Source organism: Periophthalmus magnuspinnatus, chromosome 17 (assembly GCF_009829125.3).
Source record: "Periophthalmus magnuspinnatus isolate fPerMag1 chromosome 17, fPerMag1.2.pri, whole genome shotgun sequence".
NCBI lineage: Eukaryota > Metazoa > Chordata > Actinopteri > Gobiiformes > Gobiidae > Periophthalmus > Periophthalmus magnuspinnatus.
Genome location: NC_047142.1, coordinates 7,689,871 through 7,714,713, shown reverse-complemented (window position 1 = coordinate 7,714,713; position 24,843 = coordinate 7,689,871). Strand labels below are relative to the sequence as shown.

At 37.8% G+C, this 24,843-nt stretch overlaps 5 protein-coding genes across 5 annotated transcripts; 3 read left to right on the top strand and 2 right to left on the bottom strand.

The window, feature by feature from the left end:
- Positions 1–278: 278 nt before the first annotated feature.
- On the bottom strand, positions 279–5,663 carry LOC117385184 (Y+L amino acid transporter 2). Its single transcript, XM_033982453.2, has 10 exons — positions 5,513–5,663; positions 4,756–5,276; positions 3,812–3,937; positions 3,584–3,728; positions 3,168–3,291; positions 2,712–2,815; positions 2,509–2,605; positions 2,238–2,387; positions 1,446–1,629; positions 279–810 (listed from the first exon to the last, which is right to left on the bottom strand). The coding sequence occupies exons 2-10, from the start codon at positions 5,264–5,266 to the stop codon at positions 728–730; spliced, it is 1,524 nt and encodes a 507-aa protein (XP_033838344.1). The 5' UTR covers positions 5,267–5,276; positions 5,513–5,663; the 3' UTR covers positions 279–727.
- Positions 5,664–5,837: 174 nt separating this feature from the next.
- LOC117385182 (receptor-interacting serine/threonine-protein kinase 2-like) lies at positions 5,838–10,500 on the bottom strand. Its single transcript, XM_033982452.2, has 11 exons — positions 9,950–10,500; positions 9,619–9,772; positions 9,197–9,352; positions 8,952–9,118; positions 8,558–8,607; positions 8,277–8,438; positions 8,096–8,181; positions 7,928–8,017; positions 7,756–7,846; positions 7,471–7,650; positions 5,838–7,379 (listed from the first exon to the last, which is right to left on the bottom strand). The coding sequence occupies exons 1-11, from the start codon at positions 10,192–10,194 to the stop codon at positions 7,000–7,002; spliced, it is 1,761 nt and encodes a 586-aa protein (XP_033838343.1). The 5' UTR covers positions 10,195–10,500; the 3' UTR covers positions 5,838–6,999.
- A 992-nt stretch (positions 10,501–11,492) lies between these two features.
- LOC117385549 (sorting nexin-16-like) lies at positions 11,493–12,489 on the top strand. Its single transcript, XM_055228452.1, has 5 exons — positions 11,493–11,725; positions 11,817–11,900; positions 11,983–12,131; positions 12,189–12,258; positions 12,340–12,489. The coding sequence occupies exons 1-5, from the start codon at positions 11,507–11,509 to the stop codon at positions 12,478–12,480; spliced, it is 663 nt and encodes a 220-aa protein (XP_055084427.1). The 5' UTR covers positions 11,493–11,506; the 3' UTR covers positions 12,481–12,489.
- A 1,444-nt stretch (positions 12,490–13,933) lies between these two features.
- Positions 13,934–17,650, top strand: asip2b (agouti signaling protein, nonagouti homolog (mouse) 2b). The gene is made up of 3 exons (XM_055228425.1): positions 13,934–14,263; positions 16,387–16,460; positions 16,773–17,650. Exons 1-3 carry the CDS (start codon positions 14,149–14,151, stop codon positions 16,941–16,943), a joined length of 360 nt encoding a protein of 119 aa, XP_055084400.1. The 5' UTR covers positions 13,934–14,148; the 3' UTR covers positions 16,944–17,650.
- Positions 17,651–18,250: 600 nt separating this feature from the next.
- On the top strand, positions 18,251–22,275 carry LOC117385547 (V-type proton ATPase subunit d 1-like). The gene is made up of 8 exons (XM_033982837.2): positions 18,251–18,380; positions 18,903–19,074; positions 19,468–19,646; positions 20,118–20,197; positions 20,478–20,555; positions 21,033–21,209; positions 21,297–21,374; positions 22,109–22,275. The coding sequence occupies exons 1-8, from the start codon at positions 18,251–18,253 to the stop codon at positions 22,271–22,273; spliced, it is 1,059 nt and encodes a 352-aa protein (XP_033838728.1). The 3' UTR covers positions 22,274–22,275.
- The last annotated feature ends 2,568 nt before the right edge of the window (positions 22,276–24,843 follow it).

Genomic DNA, 24,843 nt, shown 5'->3' with positions numbered 1-24,843 from the left:
GAGTGTATATGGCATTGTGCAAAAAGTACAACCAAAACCTAACTGAGACATTTTAAAATGAACTTCTACCTTATTTTTTACTTTTCCTTTACTTACTTTTTTCTCTTTGATCCGTGTACACAATTGTGTTTACGTAATGTTAAATACAATATTCCCAAATTAATTAATGAAGTGCTTCAAATTAATTTTACTCAAATAAACCCAAAATAGTCAGCAAAATGTTGAACAAAATAGTGTAGAAAGTTTACCTCTATAAAAAAGTACTAAATAAGTAAGTTGTACTGCCATGCTACTACTGGTGCTACTATAATTTTCAGTATGTTTTCAGTGTTTACCTAAAAATTACTCAAAAGTTTTGGTTCATACAAAGTACAAAAGAAAATCCCTCAAGTAAAAGTTACTTCCCAGTTGTATAACTCTATGAAAAGTAACAAAATTACAGTATTGCATCAGTGTGACAACTACACACCAACCACACTCTTCGCAATTTTAAACTCTACCTTCTGACATACATTAGGTGGTCAAAATAATCACCCAGTTAAGTCATTTAAAAAAATATTCCTAGAAAAGTGCAAGTCATTTCCTGAAGAGTTACTTGAGATGACAGGTCCTTTTTTTAAAACCTGGTAGTTCCCTTAGAGGCGCTGTTAAGGGTGTCATTGTGACATTGGTCTCTGGTGGAAAACATCATAGACTCTGTTCCTTTTTAAAACGAAAACGTCACTTCTCAGTTTGTTTTAGCTTCTGCTTCACAGTCAAACTCAGTCAGGCAGCAGAACAGCAGCAACTGGGTGTATTTAGTGGCCCGGGCTGTGGGGGGAGGAAATGAAATAGAAAAGAACATATAAACATACATATAAAAACAATTTACGCAGAAGAAACACATCCTATACAAAAAGTACAACAACAAAACTTTGGTTGACTGAACCAGTTAGGTTAATTAGTTATAAATAAAGCCATAAATAAAGCCAGAGGAACGATGAACACTGCCATCTTGTGACTGTAGGAGGAGCAAACGTGTAATTCAAGATAATGTACAAAAAAAGACATAAAAAATTTTGTTTGGATATAACAATAATTCAAAGAAGTAGTTAGAGTCTGTCAGGACCTGTTTTTACTGAACATAAAAATGAATATTCACCTTAATAATATGACATGGGTCTATGTTAAATGCAGAATTACTGTATGTTTGTATGGACACACATTCATGAATAATTATTCTATTTACCTGGCATTGAAAAAATATAATGAAGATTTTAATAGCAAAATTGAAATTGTTCTCGTTAGTATGGTTGAATACAAAGACGTACTTGTAGAATTTTACAGTCATGACCGCTGTAACTGGAGAGCTGTTACTATAGGTTAAAATGGTAATGATTTTTCTAGCCCTATTTATACACATTTGACTGAACCATGGCTGCTAAAACAGGGGCTGAAGGACTTACCATTTAGTTTGCGAATAAACCTTGGCCTTCTTTCTTCAGGGAGGTAAATGGCCACATAATACACAGGAATTCCAGACAGAGCAATGCCAATCCCAATGAGGGAATTGACCGTGTCCCAATAGAGTGGGACAATGACTAGGAACAGGCTGCAGAGGCAGTAGACGTACGGGAAGAAGAGAGACAGCTGTAAACAGATTGTAATGTGCTGTTAGTTCCTATAGAGCTTGTACATGGATTTAAATAATTTTCCAGTGTTTTCAAAAGTCTTAATAGTATTTTATGAACTCTAACGCTCAAAAGTGATCCCAAAGTTATTTTATACAGCTCATACTCTTCTAGACTTGCTGAGCTGTCTGATTATTAAAAAATAAGACATATCATGCTTACTATTTCAGGAACTTCATATTAAATTATAAGTAGATCATCATTTTGCATTTTTGTAAACAACAATATTAAATTGACTTCCTCATAGTGGCTTTTTATTGTAGTGGGCAACAAATTTTCATTTACATGTTTTTATTTATTATTTTTACTTTTGAAAAATGTCAATGTGACATTTTAGAAACCTGCACATATCACTCACAGTTTTATTTTAAAAATAATCACAACGAAGGCCAGGGCTGTGGGTGGGGCTTGGGGGTATTTTCTGAGCACTCAAGCTTCACTTAAACATGCATGAATAAACCGAAATACAGCTTTGAGTAAGCTACCGCTGAGGGAACACTGTGGTTACAAGCTGATATAAGTTTATATTGGATAATATGTCTTCTATAAAATACATTTGCTTAGTACCTTGACGGGCCGGTGTCTGTCAGGCTGTGTGTAGCGAAGATAGATGAGACCTGCCACTGACAGGCCCACGTAGAGCCAGTAACTGAAGCTGAAATAGTTTATCAGCTGGAACACGTCCTCCACACAAAGAAAGATCAAGCCCATTACGCCCTATAGTGTGACACAAGATTAAAATATAGACAAGGAGTCATTTTTAACATAACTTAAGAGCTTAAAGCCGGAGGAACTTCCTGCTCTGATAGCAGAGTCACCAGTAAACACAACTACTCACATTGAAGAGCAGTGCAGGAATGGGAGTAAAGCGCTCTGCATGAATCAGGCTCAGACTGTCTGGCAGGTGGCCCTCTCTGGCTCCAACGAAAAACAACCTGCAACCAAAATGAACATGGAAAGAGACACACCACTTTACAACATTAGTCAGCACTAAAAATATTCAAAGAGATAAATTAAAATAGTTTAGTACTTCTTGTTTACCGTGATGCTGCAATAATAGATGCATTGAGTCCTCCGTAACAGGACATGGCCACAGAAATTGGAATGATCCACTTAAAGGGGCCCAGGACAGCATTCCCAAATGTCTGTGTGGTAAATGTCAAGAGTATTTACAACTTGTTTTCACCTCAAAGTCTACAGTTCATAGCACAACAACGTTATAATTAGTTATTTATAGTTATAGTTATTAGTTAGTTATAGTTAGTTATAATCAGGTGAATTGTGAAGATAAATTTGTGTAGAAATTCCCAATTTTTTTTTACTTTTTACTGAAGCAACTACTTTACAAGCTTTTCTAGATGCTTACTACAAAATATTAAGTTATTGAACCCAAACAGGTTTTGTATTATTTATTTGAGTAACCTTATTTTGACCTAAAACTTTTACTTCAAAATGCACAGTAAATATCTACCTCTAACTCCATGAGACTGATCTTACCACAGCCACAGCGTCACTGGCGAGCAGAGAGGGCATGTCCAACACCACGTAGTACGCCACATTGGTCAACAGGTAAATAACCGTCACTATCGGCATGGAAATGGCAATGGCCAGGGGAAGATTTCTACAATGAGATGACATGCAACAGCTGTAGTCTGTTTTTTACCTTATTGATGATGTTTTAAGTTAGGGCTGTGCAGTTAATCAAATTTTAATCAAGATTCAATCATTTCTAATCGTCAGTGATCAGCTTTTTAGTCCAGAGATCCACAGCCACTCCTCTGTCAGTAAAAGCATGTGAGTTTGAGTCAGACTTTCAGGAAATGTGACTTTTGTAACACTCCAAACTTTTTTCAGCCTCTCTCACCCAGCTGCAATCTAATTATTAACCTTGGTCAACAACAGTGAATTCATACCTCTCTGGGTTTTGTATCTCCTCAGTGACAAAGTTGAGCGTGTCCCATCCGGAGAAGGAGAATAGAGCTGAGTATAAGGCCAGCGCTAAAGCTCCCGGGTCTGTATTTGAGTCTTCAAAAGGACTGTCGAAGCTCTTTGTTTCACCTGTGGTCCAAAAATAGACTTTATTAACCAACTGTTAAGGCCCAGCCAGGTCAGAGATGATCACAGCTAATGTTAAAACGCACCTGTGAATATTGACAAGAGTCCAACCACAATGATGAGAAGTAGGGCCAGCAGTTTGGTGTAAGTGAAGACATCCTGAACAAGGGTACCCCACTTGACATAGGCACAGTTAATGAAAATAAGCATGCCTGCCAAAAAGAGAAACAATATCTTAAAATTATAAAGAACTTAAGTACAAACTAGTTATATTGTAATTTTACTTTGATTCAAAATAATTATTGCCATTTTTGACAAAAATGTATATCAACTATGAATTTGTTTGGACTATCCCTATTATGAGAAATATCCAACAGAAATTTTTAAAAACATGTCCTTAAATATATTAGTTGTGGACAAACTGTGAAATGACAGAACAATTACCCACAAAAATGCAGAAATATAACTTATATATAGTTATACTCTTACGTGAACGATAACAATATAGGCTCAATATCAGCTCTATTTGCAGCATTTTTTATTTGTTTTATTATAAGCAATATCCCTGATTTTTGGATATCTTCAAAACTACATTTATGACATTGTCAGTACATATTTGCCAACCTCTACTGCTTGCTATGCTCATATAGATGACTTATGCCAGAGGTGTGCTTGCTCTTTCACCTAAATACCGATCAACGTCTGCCAGATAAAGCAGACATGTAGGGAAATATAAACATAAATAGAGCCACTTTGTTCCACTTTTAGCACAATTTTATAGATAGAAACGTTGTATTACTTTTATAGGCACTGTTAGAGTTCATACTGAGGCTTTTATAAATGATGAGCTATTCAAGGTGAGTTCAAAACTAATAGTTGGTTTGTTGTCAATGATATATAGGTGTCAATGGTGCAAAACGAATGTCAGGCTTTTTGTGTCAGGAAGGTAAGTCAATGTGCTTGGATTACATTATATTTTGCTTCTCCTCTCAAATGTAGTTTGCAGATGTGTAGTGTCAGTGCTTCTCACAGAGGCAGGCAGCAGCGATTAGACGCACGCCATCGTACGGGGGCTGGCAGGTGGGGTAGAAGGCCTCCACCAGGTAGTTTGCAAAGGTGATGGAGATGATGGCTTGGCTGGCCGGCTCTACCAGGAGAATAGACGTCCAGAGGCGAATGAAGGCCAGAAACCCACCAAAAGATTCAAGAATATAGGCATACGAGGCTCCAGATTTAGTGATAGTAGTGCCGAGCTCTGCGTAACATAGTGCCCCAAACACAGAAAACACCCCCCCCAACGCCCATATGAGCAAAGACAGCCCATAGGAGCCGCTATATAGCAGGACTCCCTTTGGAGAGACAAAAATCCCAGAGCCAATCATGTTGCCAACAATAAGACAGATCCCATTGATGAGCGAGATCTCCCTCTTCAGCTGCATTTTCTCCTGTTTGGGGTTCTTTAGGTCCTCGTCTGATGGAGTCCGAGACCGAGGACAAATAGTTTTAGACACAACTCCCATCATATGCCTCAAATCAGCCATCTCCAAAGGGCTGCAGTGAAATAAACATGGGTTATTAAATAGATACTAAGTCTAAACTAGGTGTTCAATATGAGTTAAGTCTTTGTTCATGCTATATGAAGGCCAATAACGGTGTAATTATTATTAAGTGTTAATAATGACTGGGTATAGACCATCAAGACTATCTACACTGTAAATAACTAGCATAGCAAAGGCATAACAGTTGCAGCTGCAGATTAACATACATTCAATAAACAGTTCTCTTACCTATTTGAGAAGCAGATCCAAGAGAGCCTCCAGTGTTTCTTGTGGACCAGGTTTAGAGAGAGGTCACATCAGAGAAGCAGCAACAGGTCTGGAGATGTTGCAATGGGAACTGTATCCAAGTATGACCACGATCAGTGTTTTTCCCAGTCAGGACAACTGCACTCTCGTGTTCCACGCTGGGCTATTTTGAGAGAAATGCAGCCCTTGCCTCAGCCCCCAGACAACATTCAGAAATACAGTGGTACTTCCTGAGTCAACAGTTTCATTACAAGAGGATACAAAACAACAAAATGACAATGACATGGTGAAAAAAAAAGACAAAGCTAAGAAATAAAACGTAGCTTTTTATTGAGTAAGAAGATGTAAGAGGAAGGTTCTACTGTCCAAAAGCTACACATGGACATACTTTGAAAATTATATACCCAATCGACATCTTATTACTTAGACAATTTTACAAATAAACATGACATAAAATAATAATCATATGTATAAAAAGGAAAACTGTATCTATAGTACAAATATGTTACAGTTTGTGACAGGTTTCAAGGCTCAGTTGAGTTCTATTTAATGTTGAATGTTAAAATACTTGTTAAGACTGAGGCACAGTTACTGAGCAAAAGGCAGTTTTTATTATTAAGTGGAAGCATTCATTTTAAATTTGTTCAGGTACTGTGACAACTCAGAATTCACTGCATAAATATTAACAAAAATACTGTCAGTACCTCCTCCTAATGATTGAATGTTGTTTTGTTTCTCGAGGAGCGATAAAAACTGTGTAAACTAGAAGCGGTTGATTATACATAATTAGTATCATTTTGCTATACAAAATATAATGATGAAATCACTCTGCTGAATCTTGTTTCCTCAAACCAGTCAATCCAGCCCAACTCTCAAAACCAAAAGTGAAACAAATCTGCAATGAACTGGGTTCCTGGTTCAACTTAATGTTTGCTTTTGGATAACAAAATATTGGCCAGTTCTTTGAGACTGTCAAGTGTAATTCCACCTTTCAACAGTCTTTGTGCAAATTAATATGCATAAGGAATTATTTTCAGGACAGAATGTGCCAAAGTATACAAACCCTGATGAAGACAAGTGTGTGGTATTAGTAGTATCAAAGTGAAACCTAAACTTGCTTTGTGTTTCAGTTTCCAAAAAGTAAAAATTATGCTAAAACTACATTATCTAAACAGACTATTGTAGCTTTTAACTGTGGTATAATGGTATAAAACATGCCTGAAGTCAGATTTTGTTAAGAGTAACCTTGCCTAATAAAAGGTGTCCAAAAATAGATTAAAGCTGGAATAATAATAGTAATAATAATAACAATAATAATAAATAACATAAGAGCAATTACATTAAAAGCGGAAATACAGTAGATTATACAAATACCACTGATCTATTATTATAGTTGGGTTCAATCTTTAGGCAGAAACACGTAAGCAAAGTAACAGTCAGTGGTGTAAACTTTTCCGTGGTATTTGCTGCTACACGTTCCTGGACATGGAGGAAAAAACCATCTGAGATGCACTGGATCCAGTAGGCGAAAAAGTGGCAATTTCAGGTGGATAAGGTTTCAGACCCATTTGCTTATTGAGATACAGTTTGGATACAACAATGCGGCAGAAGTCTTCATTGTGTCTATGGCAGTTGTCCAGAAGCTTGCGAACCTTTGCAGTCCTTGTCAGTTGGTTCACAACCAGCTCGTAGTCCTCCTGCATAATTAAGCCCTGAGCTATGAGGGCGTCCAGCGTCTGGTACAGGCACGCATCAGTCATTTGCAACACAATCTCTTCCCGACGACTAGCAATCCACTCTTCAATTGGGCCTCTTAACGGTGGGGACTGCCGCGGCGGTGAGCAACAATCTATATAAATAGAACAGACAGATTTATAAATGCTGACAAAACATTACAAAAATACATTATTAAGATATGCCTTCAGATGCCTATTTGTTACCTGACTGCTGTTGTCCTGGCTTGAGTACATTGTTGTCTGGTTGAGTCGAACACTCAGAGAAAGGAATATTTAACCTGGTGTTCTCAGGGCTCTGGCTTCCATTCAGGTTGTTGGAGGGATCAGACTTCAATGACTTCAGAGACTCAGGCTGCTCAGGGGCAATGAAGGACGATGGTAAACCTTAAACAGAACAAAATAAAAGTATTTGTGGATTATGTCTCTGCAGTGTTGTGATCACGTCTGTAACCACGTCTGTAACAGGTCTGTCATTCATTATCGTGTTACCTTGAGGAGCATTGCTGCTGATGAGAAACCCTGGTAAAGAGATTTCAGTCTCTGGTGAGGAACAAGACCCTGAGCCAGACACAGACTGTTCCTGTGGAATAACAGATGAGCACACACGGATTATTTTAAGTATTGCTTAAACAATTGTAACTTCAAAGTGCACACCACTTACTGTGGGGTTGTGTCTATGTCCCAGCGTTTCCTCATCACTCCTCTTGGGAGAGGAAAGTGGAGAAGAAGAACAACAACACTCTGCCCTCCTCTAGATCAACAGAAAACAACTTTTTATATGCGTCTAGGGCCCATTTCTAAAGGCAAAATAAGATGTCCCTTTTCTGACCTTTGACCTTTTGAGCTCTAATACTGCTTCCAGGAAGTCAATGTCATCAAAGCTCCTAACCATTGGCTCCAGCTCAATCAAACACTCTGAGGGACAAAATCATGTCAATCACATCAAGTGAAACAATGTTATCTAATTAGTTGGTAAAAGTGAAACACTTTTATTTGTTTTATGGACTTACTGAGAAAAGACGGACGCTCGTCTGGGTTAGCAGTCCAGCCGCTGGTTATCAAACTGATTAGTATCTCTCTGTTGGGAATGTGGGCAGGAAGACTGTCTAAACTTGTGTCGGGACGAGTACCACGGATCACGCTGAACATTATCTGCATTGGGTTGTTCATCTCTAAATAACAAACACATCATTTACAATGGCTCACAGATGTTATATTATAATATAATATAATATATTTGTATATATATTTAATTTTATTTTTTTTAATTAACAAATGAATACACACTTACCATCATAGGGGATCTCCCTGGACAGTACCTCCCACATGATGATTGCATAGCTGTTAAGTCAAAAATAAAACCAGAAGTTAAAGTTTCTTTAATACCTGGGTTTCCCATAAAGAGGTAGAGGGACTTTTACAACTCGCTCCTTTAAAAACGGGAAAAACTGCTTTGAGGAACTGACTCACTCATATTGGCAATCCAACTGTATTGCATAATAAACTCTGTGGCATTACCAGAACAGAGAGTAAATTGGGCATCACACTTCCTTATTTTCAGATTAGCAGATTTTATACTGTAATCCCAAGATCAGTCTGGTTTCTGTTCATTTATTATATTAATTTTATACACATAAAATAATATAATAAATGATTTAAATAAAAATGTGTAGATAACATCTAACCTGTACATGTCGTGTTTCACATCAGCACGTCTGCTCCTGTTATTGGCTGAGGGCTCGTACTTCTCTGGAGGCATGTAGATCACTGTGCCTCCCATCTCTGTGGGTTTGGATCCAGAGCCTTTGCTCACTGACAAATGCCGCCATTTTGAAAGACCAAAGTCAGCAATCTGGAAAGAGGAAGTATAAAAATGTTACTCTGGGGTGAACATGTCTTTTGTTCATGTAACATCATAAACACTACTGACCTTGACATGGTATTCTCCATCCAGAAGAATATTTTGTGTTTTTAGGTCCTGATGCAAAAGGGGAGGGTTCATGTTGTGAAGGTAATTCACTCCGAGAGCAATCTCATACAAGATCCTCAGTCTTAACGGCCAAGCCAGTTCAGGGTACATGTCCTTCTGTGAGGAAAGAAATTATATAACAGAAAACATATAAACCAACAGCTGCAAGTCATTGCTTATTTCAGAGTTGCGATAAAATACAACTAAGGCTATATTGAAGCAAAATAAAGGATGCATTAAGGATGCAACAACAACAACACTGAACAAAGTGGGTTTCACTTCACTTACACAGCACACAGGATGAGCAATTTTTTGAAGAAATTTAGCTTTAATAAACATTTAATGGATATATTATTTGTGTAGCTTAATGTAAGTAAATATACCTCATGAAGGAGTAAGTCCAAGGAACCATTGCTCATGAATTCAGTGACAATGCAGAAAAACTCAGGCTCATTGCAGACACCAAAAATCTGTATAATGTAGTTAAACCTGGCCTTGTGGAGCACTTCAGCTTCCTTTAGCAAACTGTTCCTCTCTCTGAAATACAGCACATAGTTCCGTCGTTAAAGAAAATGCAAAATGACAATATGATAAATGTTACTTTATTAGCATGGCAGTCATTATCAAAGAATTCTTTACACGGACACAGCCTTGTTGTTTTGAAAGAAGATAAGTGCGCCTGTATCCGTGCACTTATCAGAAGAGGGCACGTACCTTTCTCCAAACGGGGAGTCCAGCTTGAGGCACTTGATGGCCACCGTGGTCCTCCAGTCCGAGTGCTGCGCCTTAAACACGGTTCCGAAGCCGCCTCTGCTCAGGTAGTAAAGGTCAGTCAGCTTCTGGTACGGGATCACCGGTAAAGTGCTCACTAGACTGCCCAGATTCAGACAGCCTGCGCCCGCCTGTGGCTCCATGGCGCTGTGTGTGCTTCTCACTGGTGCTGTCTGTGTATTTATCATTCACTGAAGCTGGCTCTGAAAGCAGAACTGCCCCTTTTGGCAAACAATGAGGAAGCGCTCCTCCATTCAGCAAATGCTACACGCCGCCGTCATGTTGTGCTGCTTGCTAACACAAAACAAGCTAACAGCGCGTGGGAAAGAGTGACCCCTGCGCGTAAAACTTATACGAATACATCAACCAAATATATTCTTGCGTACAAAAAACAATGATATAAAAGTATGCTCGTTGTGTATCTCCTGACATCGGATCGGTTCAGAGACAGGGACAGTGGCGGCGCGGCTGGAGCAGGTGGGTTTGTTGTGGCTGATGACGTAAGGAAAAACGAGTTCAAGACTATAGTATTTTAGACTGCTGATAATCTGTAATAGACAAGTGTTATTATTATGAACACCATTTCGCCCAGTTATTTGAACCTTTATAACTTAAACGATAATCTGCTACATTTTGACACTATAGTTTTATTTTATACTTGTGCCTAAACAGGTTTTGATTGTGCTTTCACTACTAATTACTCCTCACGTACCAAACGAACTTGAACGCTACACATTACAATGGTCACGCTTGTTGTAACAGGCTGAAATTTCCCCATGTGGAGTTTCCAACAGTCAAACGTGGGTCAGTCTTCGTGATGTTTTCCTTTAAATACAGGATAAGCGTTGCAGTCACGAGGTCACAGGATTGTATAAAGTGCAGTAGAAAGTAAAACATAGTAGGCTTACTTCATTATGCTTGTCCCATCTCTTTAATTCAATATATGGGACTACCATAGACTGTATAAAGAAGTTAGTAGTTTTATTTCCTCATTGGTATTCATTTTTCTAGATCTTAGGCCAATTTAATGTATAGTATGTATAAGTTGTACTGTATATACTGTTAACGTTTATTGTGGAACATTCCAAGCAAATAGATCTAACATTTGGAGGCAAGCAGGGGCCAGACCACCCCATGATAAAAGTTACATAGTACACCGCTAATTTATACATTTTTTTTTAAATCAATAAAATGTATTTATAATAAACTAGATTTTGAATGTAATTTTGTTTTATCATACAATTAAACTACTGTTATTTCTCTTCATGTAGATTGATAAGGTCTGTCAGTATTTGTATATATTTTTATTTTTATCTAGAGTAAGTGTAACTTTAAAAAAAGACTCAAATTGTACTGTGTAATTTGAAACTTACAAGAAGGCGTGGACAAATCACTAACTAGAGCTGCCTTGCATGAATACACAGTTGAGTGTTTTTGATGAGGTAGCAAAAGGAAGTCTATAAGAAACATTGCACTCACTACTGAATAAGTTACAAGATCATGGTGTCCCCCTGTGTCCCTGCCCCTTTCCCAGGCAGCTGGACCAGACACAGGTGGTCTGCATCACAAAATCTTTCATATGTTGAAGATGTGCCTTCATGTCAGGTAAAAGGAGGTGTGGAACGTGGGTCATCTTCAGTGCTGCAGGCAGGGTACTCTGAAGGATGGACATCAACTGTACTGGGCTACAAGATCCTAGAGAAGAGGAGCAAGTTTACGGTACTGAAACAATCCGCTGTCTCATAAAAATATTCATACAATAACAATAAGGTTTTATATTATCTCAGCATGTGTCTATTCTGTGCTATAGGTTTATAAGATCTTGGTAAAAGACAGTAAAGAAAGTTGGGTCATTTTCAGAAGATATACAGATTTCCATAAGCTCAACAACAAGGTAAACCACGTATGAATGCAGCATGTTAAACAATGCAAAAGAACACAACATATGTGTAACAAGTTTGTGTGTCTTGTTGCAGCTTAAAGATTTGTTTCCCAGGATTTCTTTGCCTTTTCCCCCAAGATGCAGGTTTAAAAATACCTTTGAGGACGACTTTCTCAAATCTAGACAAATTCAACTTCAGCTATTTCTGGAAAAGCTGGCCTTACACAAAGACATGTATTATTGGTAAGTGTTGCTGAAGTTGGACTTTGGTTTACTAGGTCTTACTTCTGTGTTTCTCAGTGACCCCGTGCGATACTTCCTGCATTTGGTAAACTCTCCAGATATATTTGAAAGTTTAGATGAAAGTCGGGTGAGCTCACTTCTCTGAGTATAAAAAACAAAACCAGAAATAAAAGGCTGCGGTCGGTAATGTGTAAATGTTTGGGAACAGGCCTTTTGTGAGTCACTACAGGAGATGAACCATCGCCTCCAGAGGGCACTGTCAGACAAACAGAGAGAGGTCGAGATTTTGAAGGAAACTTTGGAGAAGAGACAAACTCACCTGGAGCACCTGATGAAGAAAGTCAAGTGATATTAGCTATTTTGACACAGGGTAGCTGTTGTACAAATATTGTGAGGTAGAATATTTTGCATGCATTTGGGATTTTGGAGAAGTGTGTATTGTGAATCTCTGGTAAACAAAAGCAGAAATGTGCACCTGAACAAAGGAGGAAGTTTCTGTTTTGTTTTCGGGGTACCCTTTGGCTTTGGGCGAGATAAGATGTTTTCCTTCTCTCGTTCCTTCTTTGTAATTAATTTGAATTCATGAATTAATTTGTTGGTGACAGACACAATATAACTGATCAATGTCTAAATATGGATATTTCAACAAGTCACATATTTTTACTGGAAAATAGAAAACTGCATTGATTAAACTACTCCTGGTTATATTTTTATCTCAGTCCAGCTACAATGCACCTCATGTAAATTATTTGCATTAGGCTAATCAAGATTTACTTTAAGAAATTCGCCTTTTTTATAATGACTGAGTGAACCTATTGTCTGTTTTAGTGCACCTTTCATTCATGTTTACACACCATTGGGCAAGGGTCATTTAAAAATCTGAAAACATTTTAACATTTCACTGGAAGACATAAATGAAAGGTTGCATGTGTGAGACAATACAGATTTTTTTTTTATTCAGGCAACTGTGATGAAAAAAAGTTATGCTATAGGGATAATATATGATTCATTATAATAGACACTAAAATGCTTCCCAACACAATAGCTGATACTGGCAAATTGTAGTATTGATGACAAGGCAATAGAAGAAGTCAAATCTAAGATGTGTTGGAGATGTCCAGACATGCTTTAGCCCAAAGGCTTTAGTGAAACTCCAAAGAGGGACAGAAATGTGCAATAATTTAGATCGCCTCCAACACTCTGCCTCCACAATACTCTCTGTTTCATCCAAAGGCCTCTTGATAAGTTGCCACAAAAAGTGAGGTCATCTGCCAATTTATCAAGCGACACCTTGACTCCAGTAGGCCCGTGCTTTGGCAAACTACAGTAGCCTGAATCTCTTGTTGTTTATTTAGATTTTTGATTAGGCCCAACATAGGCTATAGGACCTACTATTTCATTGTCCATTTAAAAGTTACACTATTGGCTGAGAATTGCATTGCTTAACGGAATTATTGGAGTCAGGGAAGACAGCTCAAGCACTTCCCTGATAAATGCCAAATGTGTCAGGAGCCTGAGATTTATCATAGTAAAGAAAACTTTGAAATAAGTGTAGCAGCCATTAATCTTTGAAGATTCTCCACTTGGAAGAGAGGGTAAATTTACTGGAAATTTAAATTTACTGGAAGAGACACTGACAAACCTGTAGAAAAAAAATACATTTTTGGCAATTGTGCATATTTTATCTGGGCCACAGCTAGGCCTAAAAAAAACAGATCTTTGTCCAATTGTGGCTCAACCGTCATGTGGAGTATGTTTTGATTCACACTGACCCTGTGTCTTAATGAGAAGATGGTGTTGCCATGGCAGCAGAGGTACATCCTTTGATGTGGCCGCCGAGCGCGTGGGCGGCGCAAGAAGCTCGTGGACAACTGCGTAGTAGTTTATAAAAAGGTTACTGACTTCACATAACACAAAGAAAACGAATTAGGTGAGGTTAGTGTGGGCCTTACAAAGAAAATCCATCCATCCAGTTCCACCTCCCCTCGTGTCTGGAGCTGCAGAGTCCATCACCGCGATGATCAGGCGCGTAGCGGGGAAACACTTGTTGTGCCTCCTTCTGCTCGCCTTTCCTCTGGCCTGGGCAGTGTACACGAAGAAAGACGCCAGGACGACACAGAAAAACGACACAGGTCAGTCTTTTATGACTATTTAGGTTTCAAGAATTGATTTTCAGTTTAGATATTGAATAAGCCGTTTCAAGTGCATATTATAAGTGATATTAAACTCAAACATATATTTTCAATATATGGGCTCGTGATTAGCCAAGGTCTATCACACTGTTTGATGGAGTGACATTAGTTTGCTTCATGCACATAGCTGCCCACAGCTCTGCACACTACAGCACTGGATAATGTGGCCAGCCTCTTTCATATCACTTTATTTTTGTATGAACCTTTACCATTTCAAGGACATAGATTCCACTGACCACGGCACATACTCATAGTAACTAATTTTAACTCCTACTTGGTTATCATAGATTAGTGGCTCTCAAAGTTTTCACACAGAGTACTACCAAAGAAAAGATTTGGTTGTTGAGTACTACCAGGTCTAAATAGTTTAACAAGACTATTCCAGGTCTAAGCTAAAGCTAAACAATGTCTAAAAGTGGACTACAACATTTACACTGTAGTTCTAAACAAGAAATCATCCAAAGGAAGACAAAAAAGTGGATAAAGTGAACTCTAAATTAGGCAAATCCACAAACTGAAGAGCTGTTCAAGTCCCACCTGGGAGTTTGTGGTACATGTACCACAGCCTGAGAAACATGTTTTAATTAAAACCTATGCAGCCTAAATATGGGTAAAAATGCAAATGCCTATTTAAAAAAATATATAAATGAAGTTTTGTTCAGATCTCAGCTCAGAGAGTGGACTACATTAGGAAGGTGTCTGCCAAAATGATTGACAGCTCTTTAAAGTCACTGTAATGATGAAGTCTAAAGATCTTTATGACCTGGAGCTTTGGCTGGAGTTAGACACAAAGTAAATGAAAAGTTTGGACTGTGGCTACTGGCAAGTTGTTTTAGCTCTTGTTACTAATTTGAGTTTTAGGGACTTTTTAAAAGATGCCAAACTACTTAAGTGGGCTTAGTCCATGATACCCGTGAGATTTATTACAAGACTAATATTCATTTTCAATGAAGTAGGTTTGGAAGGGGGTGGATAAAACTTTATTTATTCTGCTTTTCTATACTAACACAAAGTTTAGTATCTGAACCAGTGGTGCCTACAAACACTGTACGTTTTATGTTTACCCTATAAAATTGAGGAGTGATCTCTTAGTATGTGTAATTTAAGTATTGATGGAGAAATACAAATTGTTGACTCATTGAAAGACTGCCAACTCCTCTAATAAAAGCAAAATGAACTTGGACCACACACAATTCACATCCACTTTGTCTTCAAGAGCATCTGGATCTTGTTTATTTGTCTTCTTTAAACTAGTTATTTGATTTGGCAGTGCTGTCAATGATGGACGTGTTTATGTTTTATAGTGATTGAGGCCCATTCATATTTGGAGTTTGACCACATGGTAAAATTTTCTGTCCGCAGCGGGACTGCCTTTTGGACTCATGAAACAGATGTATACACTCACATGCCAGTGATATAATATTAAATTAAGCACATTGCATGAGTTGTCTCTCTCTATTTAGATCTAAACGGGGAGGACCTAGTTTTTGAAATAGCACTGGATCTGTTTTAATCTATTTTACTGTTTTTCTGTAGAAGGATGAAGTAACATCTCATTGGAGCCCTATTAGTACCATGTGTAACCCAGCCTACTTCATAAATTGCCCTCAGGAAATGAGCAAAACTGCATTCAAAATGACCAGTATTGCAACCATCATTATTGATAACTACAGAAAACCTGGAACAAAATCACATCTTTAGTCTATCATTCATAATGTTTCATCTCAAAATACATACAGGAGCATCAGTGCAACATAGTTCTTCCATTTACCTGAAGATGTATTTTAATGATTTAAATCCCCTCAGCAGACTCCAGGTACTGTGGACATCTGAGAGCAGCTTGTATATCACACATGGTTTGCATATGGGCACAATAATCTGAAATACTCAACTATGCCCACAAAACCTGCGGTAGTAATGGACCGATGGCATTTGAAGAATAAATGAGCAGAGCAGTTCATCATTTTTATTCCAAGACAAACAGATAAATGTCAAGTCTAGTGTCTGATCAATTTGTTTCATATTTCATTGCATTTTATTAAATTTGTTTTTTGTTTCTTTAGGTTGGGGCCAGGCCAAAAACAGACGACTCTTTGCAAGACGAAAGATCATTCTAGAGAAGGACAAACATGCTCCTGTAAGTGTTAACATGGTAATTCATAGAATTTCAACTCCTCTGAGTTGGGTGGCCCCAAAGCTCCACTGCCAGACTCCATACCTCCCTACTACTTAATTAAATATTTAATTACTAAAATATTCAGACCGGGTATTGTAAGTAAAAATAGTTTTGTTTTTCTTCTCTCTCATTCACATTTGAGTACACAGGAATGTGTATTGGTCACATGCTGTTGGACAAAATAATACATTTTTATGTACAGATGTTTTAAACAGGACCAAACACCTTTGCGTGAGTTCAATCTATATTACTCCTGATGTGTGTGGTGTTTAGCAGAGGCTGCACACGGCTCTCCTGACCCTCCCACGTCGTTGCAGTCGGCTGATGGAGAGCTGCTCGAGTTGGACCCTGTGCTGTGACCCGTGTGCCTCCTGTCACTGCCGCCTCTTCAATACCATCTGCCACTGCTGGAGGACCAACCCCCTGTGCCTAAAGAGGACTTAGAGCCCACGACACCACTGTACACTTCATTAACATCATACTTATGAAGAGGGCTAATGCAAGCCAAAAAAATTTGGAAATCTACCAAACCTCTGTTTGAAGTTAAACTCTAACTGAAGGAGTACAAAGGAAAGTTCAACAGCATAATTTGTAACAATAATAAAAGTTATTTCCACAGGTATATGTAATACATATAATAATAATACATTTTCTAATGTCATTTCAGCATAAAGGTAGATACTAGATTAAACACTCCTTCATAAGGAAAAAAAAACAACAACAAAAAACATGTCAGTTTAATATTTAATATATTTGTTTTCACACACAGGCAATTGCATTTATCTTAAAAAGTAATATAATGTTATTTAGACATTATGGAAGAGGTTTAAGACAGTGGTAAATGGTCACATTTTATGTAGTGCTTAAACTTATTCTATCTTTATACTTTTTTCATTTATTCATAAATAGTTTCTGTAGGTATGGATAATTTACCAGTATTATTCTCATGTTACAGAGACATTTGTGTACAGCAAGTTCAGTAGGTTCACACTTGACTAAATGTTATTTTATTAGTAAGAAATCCTCTCAGTTGAACACAATAACATACATGTAGTCATTGTGATTATTTGAGATGTGAAACTGAATGTACTATAACACCAGCACTTAATTGTGACTTATGATAATCTTATTAAAGCTTAGATACTGATCATAATGTTGTGTTTAGTCTGGTTTCTTTATCTCTCAGAAAAAACATAATGTTTGTATAGATATGCCTGAGTTTGGGACTCTCCTCCAGTAGCAATTTCATGAATTTGTTTGATAATGATTGGCAAAAGCATCTGTCTGAAGCAGTCTTATTCAAAACAGTCTTACGGAAGTTTTTTCTCTTTAATGATTAATGGATGTGTAGATGGAAAGAATATGTTAAACATCCCGTTCTTAAAACACCCCATCTGTTTATTGATGGTAAATGTAGCTCTGATTCATCACCGATTTATTGAGCCAAAATGAGACATTTCAAAGATGGAAAGGCAGAAATATTCAAATATCTCTGAGGTCACTGAGATATTTTTTCTTCTTCCTCTATTACTGATTATTTTTCTCTTGTCCTCAATGTCCAGCCAATATAGAATTTATAAATGCACACAAGAAAGATGCCCAGTCCTAAAAGCAGTCTAAACTGTTTTAAGGATGGAAACATTTGAGCTTGAAGGAAGTCAAGACAATGTGTGACTATTAGTCGGGAGGAAAGCAGAAGTTAGCATTTTATTAAAATCTAGTTGCCCTTGTTGATCATTTCTTTTAGCACCATGGCGGCATGTCCAGAGCTCACCTTTAACACAGATCATGGGTATTTGGAGGGTCTAGTTCGTGGGATGAAAGCTGGGATCCTGACACAGACTGACTATCAAAACCTTGCACAATGTGATACACTTGAAGGTGAGGTCTTTATTTATTATGACCAGTAACCAGTTGAGAGCATATAGAGCTTATATACTGCTGCATACTCCCTGACATTTTATCATATTTGATCTCTTTTGCACAGGAGATAGTGTTTTAAATCCATCTTTTTGAGCTGTGTATAAAACTTAAGGTGACAGTTAAGACAAGCAATTTATTCATGAACTTGAACAGAATTTGAGCGTCAATAATTTCAACTTGTCAGTGGTGAGCTTCTGTCAGTAAAATATGTGGTTTAGAGCAAAGTTTAGACTTTGAAGGAACAGATTGGACTCATTTTTGTGATAATGTTATCATCATTATAGTAATTTCTTGCCATATAGCCTAGCCCTACTACCCAGAAACATGATTTAAGCTTTATAAATCTATTCTAAAAATGTAAAGATCACCTGGTTCTGTTTAAATAAATGCAGCTAAAAATCTTGAGACAAACCTGGTCAGTCAAGAACATTGTCATCTTTTCTAAGTTTTTTATTTATGTATTTTGCCCCCTTATTGCAGATCTGAAGCTCCAGCTGCAGAGCACAGACTATGGTAAACTCCTGTCCTCGGCTGATCAGGGCCTGTCTGTGTCTCTGATGGACTCCAAACTCAGGGAGAACCTCACCGCTGAGTTCAGGTGTCTGCGCTCCAATGCCCTGCCTCAGCTCTCCACCTTCATGGACTACATCACGTAGGATACATTCCTCAAGGTTTTGGGGGGTGATTCATTCAGGTTAAGTGATTCAAAATGAGAAAAATGGTGAGACAGTTTTGAACTGGTGGTTCAAATGTCGTCTCTCTCACTATCCTCTATGCCACTGCTATAAGGAAAAATACTAAAGAAATACAAGTCAAAATTAGGAAAATAATTAATTAGTAAGATATTTACTGTTACATGTAGCCCTATAACAGTACATACTAGACTTTCTTCATATCGGACCTGTCAGTGGCCTGTCAGGTTTGACAGAGCAAATGTTAAAATTAGACAGAGAATCCTATCTCGTCTTACATATGTACAAAAAAATTCTATAACTGTGACTGTATTAGCTTGTTTAGAAAATATCCATGTGTGTGTGTTGTGTAGCTACAGTTACATGATTGACAATGTGGTCCTTCTGATCACCGGAGCGCTGAGGCAGAGGGAGGTGTCTGAGCTGCTTCCACGGTGTCACCCACTGGGCGTCTTTGACCAAATGGCTGCAGTGGGCATCGCACGCACTCCTACTGAACTATACTCCACTATCCTGGTGGACTCCCCTTTAGGTAAGAGCAATCCTCTGAAAATAATTTCAGGATTAAAGATAGTTATTATACAGAACTCAACTGAATGTAATCTGTACTACATACTCCAGCAAAATTATATATATTTCTTCTAATTATTAGAATATAAATTTTGATTTAATAAAGCTAATCACATACAATTGTCAGATAAACTATGTGGGTGAAGTGTATTGCTCAAGTACACAACAACAGTATGTACTAGACACTCTGCTGCCTCTCCAACACCTATTGGTGTATTCACAATTGTCTCCCATCCAAGTAGGCTACTAACCTGGCCAACCCTGCTTCGTTTCTGAGATCAGAGAAGACTTTCAAAATGGTAAAGAAGTATGGTACAACTGCAGTGCTTGAGTGAGAGACTAATAAGGAATTATAGATCAAATCCTTAAGTGACTTGGAGCGTTCAAGAGGTTTGATGTAAATGTAATGTAATTTTAATTTGTTTCCTGTTAGGTCAGTTTTTCCAGGATGCTGTGTCTGAGAGCAGTCTGGATGACATGGAGACGGAGATCCTGAGAAACAAATTATATAAGGTAACTATGGTACTATAACTGGTCACCTGCCACAGTGGGCCTGTGTATGATGTAGTGTAGGGATGACACTCATAAAAAGTGCACTTAACTTTATTAGAGGTCACAGCCTTCACCTTTGTGAGAGTAAAAAACCTTTTAAATAGTTTTTGTTTTATCCTCATCTTTGTCCCATCTGCTGTGGAGCAAGTCAGGAATTGAAACTGCATAACGTTTTATAATGAACTGTAATAATAATTCATTCCAGCATCGATAAATAATGTATTCTTGTTTTGTCTTCAAGGCATTTTTAGAGTCCTTCTATGCATTTTGCAAGAGCATTGGTGGTGCCACTCAAGACGTTATGTGTCCTGTTCTGGAGGTACAACACTTGAGTTATATCCCAACTTATAAAGTTGTTATGGTCAAAACTATGGGAGTTATTATTCTGATATATATTGGTCAGGAAAACCTACAGACCAAATATAATTCTCTTTGAACATAAAAACTGTACTACAAGCTTTGAGAATCATCACATGTTTTAGTGGCTGTGGATAATAACCATTACATTTCATCGTAACTTTTTCAGGTGGAGGGTCTGCCACCTACTTGTCTCCATGGAGATGTTATTGCTTTGCCTGGACTGTTTAGCAATATGTAATTAGCAATAAAGTTATCACATGCACATTAGCCCTATTAGTTGACCTTGTAGTGTCACCTGCGTGTCTCCATGGAAATAGATCAAATTTAATGCCATACTGCAGAACTTTCCAGACAAAGCAAATAACCCAAGTGACCCTCTACTAGAAAATTTCCATCGTGCGCCTCTCTATGTTGCCAGTTTATTATGTTTTTGCAGTTTGAAGCTGATAGGAGAGCCTTCATCATCACAGTGAACTCCTTTGGGACAGATCTCAGCAGTGCAGACAGATGTGCACTCTATCCCACTTGTGGTAAGCTTCACCCTGAGGGGCTGCAGCTCCTGGCCAAGGCAGAGGACCCTGGACAGATCAAAGCTGTTGCAGAGTGCTATCCCGTGAGTGCACAAAACCTTATGGGTCATCTATCAATGTTATATTTGTTTGTACATGAGAGAACTTAGGGCCTTATACACTTCCCACAGGAGTATAAAGTGGTGTTTGATGACCCCGAGCCAGGATCTGATTACAAGAGCTTAGAAGACAGATTCTTCGAGCAGGAGGTAATGACACGTCTTAAATATTAACACCTTTGCTCTGGTTATGCAATGCTATTCTGACTGAAAACATGGTAACAGCAGGATTATGTGGGTACATATTCTGTAGGTACTGCAGTTTAACAAAAAAATAACTAAAAGGCAAATGTTGACTAATGTTAATGTAAAGTTAATTAGACAAATATGGCCAATGTTCTGATAAAATATTTTTATACCCCTGTAGTTTGTGTTACTTTGAACAGTGCTACACTACAGCTTACTGAAAGGCTGAGAAATACTGTGGATCAGTTGATACCTCTATTACCTTGTGGTCGTAGATACACAAAATCCATTGTTTTTGTTCAGCATGTTGAAGCAGATAAATGTTTATTGACATGGCAGCCATAACCACTATATATTAAAAGCTCTCTAACAAGCTCTCTAAAATCGGTGCCAGTTTAAACGTACACAGTGCATTCCTTGAGATATCATATGGACAGGTTAGGTCACTGTGTATGTAACATATCAAGCATTTATATTTTAACTCCACATATTTCTGCCCATGATTAGCATATAAATTCTTGGAGGGGAGCCAATAGCATATTCTGTAGCCATAAATAATGTGCTGCAATTTCCTGCTGTTGTTAGTGAGATTCACCATGGTAACCTTCCAAGCTAAAACTGCTCAATTCATGCAGTGTAAAACGTGAAGTCTATATCCAAAAGGGCACATACTAAACATGTTTATGTGTTTATTTTAGGTGAAGCTGAATGTATTGGCCTTCCTGCAACAATTCCACTTTGGAATATTTTATGCCTATATCAAACTAAAAGAGCAGGAGATTCGTAACATTGTATGGATCGCTGAATGCATCACACAGAGGCAAAAGTCAAAGATTAACAGCTATATCCCCATTTTCCAATGAAAATACATTTTTGATGTTACAACTACAACATGTTGCATTCACAGTTATTGGCAGAACATGAACAAGTAGCCCTTATAAATGAATAACTTACATAATATCTAATATAATAATATAAAACACACAGGCTTAGTTTATCTTTTATTAAGATCCCCATTAGCTTCTACAGTGTACTGTGTCAGCTACTCTTCCTGAGTAGTAACTACTTAGTTTAGAGTTAGGCGTTAGGGTAATAATTAAGTAGTTATTAGCATTGAATAATTCTTAATAAACTATTTCTTCATTATAAATTAAGTCTTTGTTCGTGCTTTATTGAGTCTATTAAAAGTGTAGTTACTATAAAGTGTTACAATATAAAAACACTGCCGATGATGTATCCATCATAGGCAGTGACTCCTGTCAGCTGAGACAGCTGACAGGAGTCATGTCTTTGCTTTTTGCCATCACCAACGTCTATTCCTGAAATAACAAGAAAGGCAGATGAATTACGACATCTCTAACAGGACATAGTTCTGCTGGCAAACATGAACAAAAGAAGAAGCACGGTGTGCCTCTCTCTTTTAAATTAAAGCTGTACACATATAACACAAATAATTACGCCATGTTGCATTGATGTTTCTGTACAAAGTTCTTTACTTACCACCCTGAAACTGGAATTGAGCGGAGAGTCCTGAGAGGACAGTTCAAAAACAGCTGACTTTCAACTGGAGTTTCACTGTAATCTGGCGTAATCTGCAGAAAATTTACAAAAATGTGCATGTAAAATGAAATCAGGTTAAACAATAGGTTAAGCAGAAAGGCAGGTAGTGACTGATTTATTCAAAAACTAGGAAGAGGTACTCAAAATATGTTGAAGACAAGATTCTGACACAGCTAGAAATGCTGAAAGAGGGCAACAAAGATGCTGTACATTAGTTTCCTCTTGAGGTGAAATAACTCAGTGACAGGTCTGATGGAGGCTGAGGATTTCAACAGTTTAAAGAGCCACTTGTCCAAGATGACCTGTACCAGTTCAGCCTCATTTGTCCTGGGCCAGTGGAGCACAGACAGTACTCCCTAAAAAACAACATATGTTATGTCTGTACATTGTGATGGATAGAAATAACGATACTAGGCAATACTATCTACTACAGTGGATTCTGTGATTGAAGCAGGTAAAATGGTTTTAATAAATATATGGTATTTTGTGTATTTAAGGTCTCAGACACGTCCGGTGCCTGGAGCTGAACTTGTAGACAGAGTAGAGTTGTGTTCTGACTCCAAACAGACCCAGGGCCAGTCTGCTCTCCACTCACTGGTACGACTGCTGACCCGCCTGCTACTACTTTACTACTACAATTACTACTTTAAAAAGGTGCTACAATCACAACTGAATCTGGAATCAGTGCTTTAATTTGCAGATAGAGGACACATACAGATTTTTCTCAGAATATGGAACGCGCTCTAGAATTAACACTTGCACTAGCAGAGTCGGACCAGACCGGAGCTGAGACCTGTCCATCCAAAACAATTAAGAAATTCATTTAATTTGAATCAGAAAACCTTTCAAGTTAATAGTATAGCACATATGCATTTTTTGGAGAAATTTGAATTTAATGAATGCTAAGAACACAACACGGGAGTGTGACTCACTGCAGAGCTCCTGTTGTCTGAGCAGAGAGTCGTGCAGCAGAGAACTGAGAGGCCTCAAAGTCCCTGGGAGCTTTTGTATCCCCTGGGAACACCCTCAAGAAGACCTTTAGAGGCATCTAGCAATCACATATAGCCTTCTTTGGTTTTATTTTTTGAGTAGTAGTAGTTCTGAGTAGTGAGTAATGCTGTCTAGTGCTAAGAAGGCACAAGGGAAAAGGGGACATAGTGACCTTGCTCAAATTATGTTTCCTGTTTCAGGCTGTAGACAAAATGTTCTCTCTCCCAGCCACAAACAGGTGCTGCCATGAGGACGTGTGCTCCTTACTACACTTGTCAATGGTTGGCCGCAATATGATTTCTCTTTCTGCACTGATACATGCACCCATCAGTATCAAATTTTATGTATATGTCGAAATTTTATGTACATGTTGAAAGAACATATTTTTATGCAATAAACCCTCAGGGTTAGGGTGTCCCCTATAAAAACTGACTTGCAGTAGTGGCCTCCAGAGATTAAAATGAATCAGATGTCAGACCTTCCACATTTTTCTATCAATAATATACTTTATGGTCCGCACATACACTTTATACTCCTTTAGGCTATTTGACAAACAGTATCATGACACTGTGCACCTCATCTGACAAGAGAAAGAAACATATCTCTTATGTTTGATGAAAGAAAAATGTTTCCGCTTAATACATTTACTATAGAAACAACATACAAACCTTTACTTTTGATAGTTAGCCGAAACAATTATAACAATATTCTGACTAGCGAAGATTATTTAAACAGTAGCAGTTCCTATTTAAAAGTTATATCCGTTGTCATAAGAGCAGTTCTTTGATCATTTAAATGTAGTAATATCAGTAGCTGTAATGCTCATAGAAGAAGTATTACTACTGGTTGCAGCAAAACATGCTACTTTCTACTAAACTAGGCA